The sequence below is a fragment of the Sardina pilchardus genome, chromosome 16 (assembly GCF_963854185.1).
Source record: "Sardina pilchardus chromosome 16, fSarPil1.1, whole genome shotgun sequence".
NCBI lineage: Eukaryota > Metazoa > Chordata > Actinopteri > Clupeiformes > Clupeidae > Sardina > Sardina pilchardus.
Genome location: NC_085009.1, coordinates 32,454,137 through 32,461,636, shown reverse-complemented (window position 1 = coordinate 32,461,636; position 7,500 = coordinate 32,454,137). Strand labels below are relative to the sequence as shown.

At 47.5% G+C, this 7,500-nt stretch overlaps 1 protein-coding gene across 1 annotated transcript in view; it reads left to right on the top strand.

Moving 5' to 3' along the window:
- The window catches only part of ccdc149a (coiled-coil domain containing 149a), a 14,448-nt gene that overhangs the window by 1,510 nt on the left and 5,438 nt on the right, over positions 1-7,500 (top strand). Inside the window, exons 2-5 of the mRNA XM_062516103.1 lie at positions 4,955-5,116; positions 6,167-6,205; positions 6,820-6,927; positions 7,238-7,354. Coding sequence (XP_062372087.1) covers positions 4,955-5,116; positions 6,167-6,205; positions 6,820-6,927; positions 7,238-7,354 — 426 coding nt within the window. The remainder of the gene's footprint in view (positions 1-4,954; positions 5,117-6,166; positions 6,206-6,819; positions 6,928-7,237; positions 7,355-7,500) is intronic.

The window sequence follows — 7,500 nt, the reverse complement described above, 5'->3', positions numbered from 1 at the left end:
CAAATCAGCCTAGAAAAACGCCAGGTTTCATTTTCAGTTGGTCTTATTGCACTTTCTAACTTGAGAGGAGACACGTTTTAAATGGGAAAATTACCAGAAATCTTAGTCACTTTTAAACATGAAGCTAGCAGGCGAGAAGCTAATGGTCTAATCCGATTCAATGATCTATGCTAGGCTGAAGCTAAAAGTTGTATCGCCAGACTCACAGAATGGCTGGATGAACGGGAACAAGGTAAATATCGATTGTTTTGCTCGAGGGGAGGTGGAAAATGAGCGTATTTCCAAAAATGGCGGAATATCCCTTTAAGTGAAGATTATGAACTGGCTCAATGAGAGACGCTATTTCTCTGTTTATGATCCTGTTTATTGCCGTGTGTTTGAGGATTCAGAGGTGGAATTGCTTCATGTTGTCCTGAAGTGTTGAATCTACACCATAGTCTATGTACACAATGAGTCATGACTCATGCCAGTGTCACGCATTGGCTGTGTGTGTGTGTGTGTGTGTGTGTGTGTGTGTGAGGGTGCAGACTGTATAGTAAAATGCAAAGGAGAACACGTTTGGCTTTGATATCTATCTCACTATACAGTGTGTGTATGGTGTATTCGTGTGTGTGTGTGTGTGTGTGTGTGTGTGTGTGTGTGTGTGTGTGTGTGTGTGTGTGTGTGTGTGTGTGTGTGTGTATTCATGTGTGTATGTGTGTGTGTGTGTGTGTGTGTGTGTGTGTGTGTAGTTCCTGGTGTGTAAGCGTAAGCTGGAGAGTAAGAAGGAGGCCTTGCTGATCCTGTCTAAAGAGCTGGACTGTGTGTGTGTGTGTGCGTGTGTGTGTGTGTGCAGGCATGCAAACTCCTCACCTTTCGGCGAAATTCGCCGTTTTGAATCAAAAATAGGTGACTTACATGGTTCGTGCAGATCGGATGAGAAAATATTTAGGGGGGGGGGGGGGGCTCAAGGTGAATTGAAATTACAACTGAGTTTAGAAATCATGCGCAGACGCTAACGCATCTTGAGGTGTTTCTAGAGCCGCATTTAAAACGTGTCTGATCAGCAAGGGATGCGTGAATGTAGCCCCTATGCGTTTAATAAACATTAGAGGAAGCGAATTGTTGACAAAGACGCAACGCGAACAGAATGCGCACGCCAAGTATAGCCTCTGTTGTGAGCGCAGATAGATGCGTCTGAGATGTCAGGTGGAATATAGTGATTCTGGCGAGAAGAGATGCCGAGGGATTTCACAGGTGGGCTAGTTAAAACGTTCAACTTCCATTAGAAAAAAGACGCTGAGATTAGAGTAGCAACATAGCATAGGTTGTTTTCTTCTAATGATGAAAGTTTAGCGAAATTAGACAAAACTTAAACATGTAGACATAACGAGTTATTTTGATGAAGAATGCGTGCAGTTTGAACCATCTAGATCGGCAAAAGGTGAAGCAAATAGGCAGACTTTATCAGTAGGCTATATCAAAGGCTAATGTGACAGTTGAATTAAATGCTCATAAACTGGGCTGGTTCGTTTTGTCCAGAGACGTAGTTGATTGACATGATAATGCTGTCTTTTAGAAAAGTGGGCCCTGTTACGCGAAGCACACTGCGCATAGACCTTACGCAAAGCCTACGCAAAAGATATGCAACTCAAATGATTCGCTATAGTAACGTAGCCAAAAAAAGTTGCGACTGCTTCAGACCACACGTAACGCACGTAACCGTTTGAGTTATGTGTGTGACTTGCAACAATTTTCATTAACACCCGGATCATTACGAGTTCGTAAGCCATGCGTAAATTAAATTTACATTTGATTGTCGAGTTACAGGAGGACCCTGATCAGTAGCCTAGTCTGCGCCTACAGGTAGCCTACAGTTTAACATGTAATATGAAGACAGTTCACATAACTTTATTGGTTTGTTAAACACACTAGCACAATATAGCCTAGAAAACACAATATGTAGTAGCCTAGGCTGCATATTAAAACGTTTTAAAACAATTTGAAAAATTAAAGCCTACGCTATTTTATATAGGCCTAATATTAGTTTGAAATAGTGTGTCTCTCAAGCAAGATTATTGATTACCTGGTTTGGTCCAAGAAATATTCAGACTTTTCCTTATTCTGATAGTTTAAGTGTCCATTAGGCCTATGAAATCATCAGAAATGTGTAATAAATACATAATAAGTACATAAGCACAGAGAAAGAGAGAGATAGTAAGAAAAAAAGAAAGCGAGTCCCTCACACTTTGGAAGATTTGTTTCCATGTTTTTTTTTTTTTCAGGGGGGGGGGGGGGGGGGGTCGGAGAAGAGTCTCACCTTTTTCACCCCTGACCAGTTTGCATGCCTGGTGTGTGTGTGTGTGTGTGTGTGTGTGTGTGTGTAGTTCCTGGTGTGTAAGCGTAAGCTGGAGAGTAAGAAGGAGGCCTTGCTGATCCTGTCTAAAGAGCTGGACTGTGTGTGTGTGTGTGTGTGTGTGTGTGTGTGTGTGTGTGTGTGTGTGTGTAGTTCCTGGTGTGTAAGCGTAAGCTGGAGAGTAAGAAGGAGGCCTTGCTGATCCTGTCTAAAGAGCTGGACTGTGTGTGTGTGTGTGTGTGTGTGTGTGTGTGTGTGTGTGTGTGTGTGTGTGTGTGTGTGTGTAGTTCCTGGTGTGTAAGCGTAAGCTGGAGAGTAAGAAGGAGGCCTTGCTGATCCTGTCTAAAGAGCTGGACTGTGTGTGTGTGTGTGTGTGTGTGTGTGTGTGTGTGTGTGTGTGTGTGTGTGTGTGTGTGTGTGTAGTTCCTGGTGTGTAAGCGTAAGCTGGAGAGTAAGAAGGAGGCCTTGCTGATCCTGTCTAAAGAGCTGGACTGTGTGTGTGTGTGTGTGTGTGTGTATGTGTGTGTGTGTGTGTGTGTGTGTGTGTGTGTGTGTGTGTGTGTGTGTGTGTGTGTGTAGTTCCTGGTGTGTAAGCGTAAGCTGGAGAGTAAGAAGGAGGCCTTGCTGATCCTGTCTAAAGAGCTGGACTGTGTGTGTGTGTGTGTGTGTGTGTGTGTGTGTGTGTGTGTGTGTGTGTGTGTGTGTGTGTGTGTGTGTGTGTGTGTGTGTGTGTGTGTGTGTGTAGTTCCTGGTGTGTAAGCGTAAGCTGGAGAGTAAGAAGGAGGCCTTGCTGATCCTGTCTAAAGAGCTGGACTGTGTGTGTGTGTGTGTGTGTGTGTGTGTGTGTGTGTGTGTGTGTGTGTGTGTGTGTGTGTGTGTGTGTGTAGTTCCTGGTGTGTAAGCGTAAGCTGGAGAGTAAGAAGGAGGCCTTGCTGATCCTGTCTAAAGAGCTGGACTGTGTGTGTGTGTGTGTGTGTGTGTGTGTGTGTGTGTGTGTGTGTGTGTGTGTGTAGTTCCTGGTGTGTAAGCGTAAGCTGGAGAGTAAGAAGGAGGCCTTGCTGATCCTGTCTAAAGAGCTGGACTGTGTGTGTGTGTGTGTGTGTGTGTGTGTGTGTGTGTGTGTGTGTGTGTGTAGTTCCTGGTGTGTAAGCGTAAGCTGGAGAGTAAGAAGGAGGCCTTGCTGATCCTGTCTAAAGAGCTGGACTGTGTGTGTGTGTGTGTGTGTGTGTGTGTGTGTGTGTGTGTGTGTGTGTGTGTGTGTGTGTGTGTGTGTGTGTGTAGTTCCTGGTGTGTAAGCGTAAGCTGGAGAGTAAGAAGGAGGCCTTGCTGATCCTGTCTAAAGAGCTGGACTGTGTGTGTGTGTGTGTGTGTGTGTGTGTGTGTGTGTGTGTGTGTGTGTGTGTGTGTGTGTGTGTGTGTGTGTGTAGTTCCTGGTGTGTAAGCGTAAGCTGGAGAGTAAGAAGGAGGCCTTGCTGATCCTGTCTAAAGAGCTGGACTGTGTGTGTGTGTGTGTGTGTGTGTATGTGTGTGTGTGTGTGTGTGTGTGTGTGTGTGTGTGTGTGTGTGTGTGTGTGTGTGTAGTTCCTGGTGTGTAAGCGTAAGCTGGAGAGTAAGAAGGAGGCCTTGCTGATCCTGTCTAAAGAGCTGGACTGTGTGTGTGTGTGTGTGTGTGTGTGTGTGTGTGTGTGTGTGTGTGTGTGTGTGTGTGTGTGTGTGTGTGTGTGTGTGTGTAGTTCCTGGTGTGTAAGCGTAAGCTGGAGAGTAAGAAGGAGGCCTTGCTGATCCTGTCTAAAGAGCTGGACTGTGTGTGTGTGTGTGTGTGTGTGTGTGTGTGTGTGTGTGTGTGTGTGTGTGTGTGTGTGTGTGTGTGTGTAGTTCCTGGTGTGTAAGCGTAAGCTGGAGAGTAAGAAGGAGGCCTTGCTGATCCTGTCTAAAGAGCTGGACTGTGTGTGTGTGTGTGTGTGTGTGTGTGTGTGTGTGTGTGTGTGTGTGTGTGTGTAGTTCCTGGTGTGTAAGCGTAAGCTGGAGAGTAAGAAGGAGGCCTTGCTGATCCTGTCTAAAGAGCTGGACTGTGTGTGTGTGTGTGTGTGTGTGTGTGTGTGTGTAGTTCCTGGTGTGTAAGCGTAAGCTGGAGAGTAAGAAGGAGGCCTTGCTGATCCTGTCTAAAGAGCTGGACTGTGTGTGTGTGTGTGTGTGTGTGTGTGTGTGTGTGTGTGTGTGTGTGTGTGTGTGTGTGTAGTTCCTGGTGTGTAAGCGTAAGCTGGAGAGTAAGAAGGAGGCCTTGCTGATCCTGTCTAAAGAGCTGGACTGTGTGTGTGTGTGTGTGTGTGTGTGTGTGTGTGTGTGTGTGTGTGTGTGTGTGTAGTTCCTGGTGTGTAAGCGTAAGCTGGAGAGTAAGAAGGAGGCCTTGCTGATCCTGTCTAAAGAGCTGGACTGTGTGTGTGTGTGTGTGTGTGTGTGTGTGTGTGTGTGTGTGTGTGTAGTTCCTGGTGTGTAAGCGTAAGCTGGAGAGTAAGAAGGAGGCCTTGCTGATCCTGTCTAAAGAGCTGGACTGTGTGTGTGTGTGTGTGTGTGTGTGTGTGTGTGTGTGTGTGTGTGTGTGTGTGTGTGTGTGTGTAGTTCCTGGTGTGTAAGCGTAAGCTGGAGAGTAAGAAGGAGGCCTTGCTGATCCTGTCTAAAGAGCTGGACTGCTGCCAGCAGGAGAGAGACCAGTACAAGCTGATGGCCAACACCCTCCGCGAACGCCACCAGAACCTCAAGAAGAGATACCACACACTCATAGTAAACACACACACACACACACACACACACACACACACACACACACACACCAGTGCAAGCTAATGGCCAACACCCTCCGCGAACGCCACCAGAACCTCAAGAAGAGATACCACACACTCATAGTAAACACACACACACACACACACACACACACACACACACACACCAGTACAAGCTGATGGCCAACACCCTCCGCGAACGCCACCAGAACCTCAAGAAGAGATACCACACACTCATAGTAAACACACACACACACACACACACACACACACACACACACACACACACCAGTGCAAGCTAATGGCCAACACCCTCCGCGAACGCCACCAGAACCTCAAGAAGAGATACCACACACTCATAGTAAACACACACACACACACACACACACACACACACACACACACACACCAGTACAAGCTGATGGCCAACACCCTCCGCGAACGCCACCAGAACCTCAAGAAGAGATACCACACACTCATAGTAAACACACACACACACACACACACACACACACACACACACACACACACACACACCAGTGCAAGCTAATGGCCAACACCCTCCGCGAACGCCACCAGAACCTCAAGAAGAGATACCACACACTCATAGTAAACACACACACACACACACACACACACACACACACACACACACACACACACACACACACACACACACACACCAGTGCAAGCTAATGGCCAACACCCTCCGCGAACGCCACCAGAACCTCAAGAAGAGATACCACACACTCATAGTAAACACACACACACACACACACACACACACACACACACACCAGTGCAAGCTAATGGCACTTTAAGAAGTCTTAAGACTCAATGCACTGGCAGACAATTTCCTTGTTTTCTTTACACTGAAAACAGTACCAACTAGATATTTTTTATCTTAATAAAAGTTGGTTAGATTTTACTAGATAAGCAGTTTTTGCTGTGCAAACACACACACAAACACACATATACACACACACACACACACACAGAGACACACAGGGCAGTACTGTGATAACGCCATTCCTGTGGTTGTGTTGTCCAGGATGGTGACCCTTCCCTGCCGCCAGAGAAACGGAACCAGGTGAGTGCAGATGCTCGTCTGACCTCTGCTCTCTCTCTCTAAACGTATGACCTTCACCCTGACCCCTATGACCCTACCCTGACCCCTATGACCCTACCCTGACCCCTATGACCCTACCCTGACCTCATAACCCTACCCTGACCCCTATGACCCTACCCTGACCTTACGACCCTGACCTTACGACCCTGACCTTATGACCCTCATGACCCTAACCTGACCTTATGACCCCCATGACCTTATTACCCTGACCCCTATGACCCTACCCTGACCTTACGACCCTACCCTGACCTTAGGCCCTGACCTTATGACCCTCATAACCCTAACCTGACCGTATGACCCTGACCGTATGACCCTCATAACCCTACCCTGACCTCATAACCCTACCCTGACCTTACGACCCTGACCTTATGACCCTCATGAGCCTAACCTGACCTTATGACCCTGATGACCTTATGACCCTACCCTGACCTCATAACCCTACCCTGAACTTACGACCCTGACCTTATGACCTGCATGACCTTCTGACCATGACCCTATGACCCTACCCTGACCTCATAACCCTACCCTGACCTTATGACCCTCATGACCCTAACCCTGGCCTTGCTGTGTGTCAGGTGAGTTTGGCCCAGTTGTTGTTTGACGCTCGCGAGCGCTATCGTAAGCAGGGGGAGGAGCTACAGGACCTGAAGCAGAGACTGACTGAGGCACAGGGAGACAATAAGGTACTCACACACACACACACTCACTCACAGTCACACTCACTCACTCACACACTCACTCACTCACTCACTCACTCACACACACACACACACACACACACACACACACACACTCACTCACTCACTCACTCACTCACTCTCTCTCACACTCACTCACTCACTCACTCACTCACTCACTCACACACACACACACACACACACACGCTGAAGCAGAGACTGACCGAGGCATAGGGAGACAACAAGGTATGACACACACATTCATACACACACACACACACACACACACACACGTCCTAACACTGTCTCTCTCCAGCTGCTGAGGATGACCATCACCAGGCAGCGTTTGGGTGATGAGGAGGCGGGGCTTAGACATTTCCCCGCCCACGAGAGGGAGGAGCTAGTGCGTCAGCTAGAGGAGGTGGGGTTACAGGTGGGTACGCCTCACCACCACACTGCTAACTATAACATACACATGCATACATTTATAAACACACAGGGTGTAGTAGAATATATACATTATGCTTGCATCATAACACTGCACAATACATACTTATACACACGCATTATAAAATACAC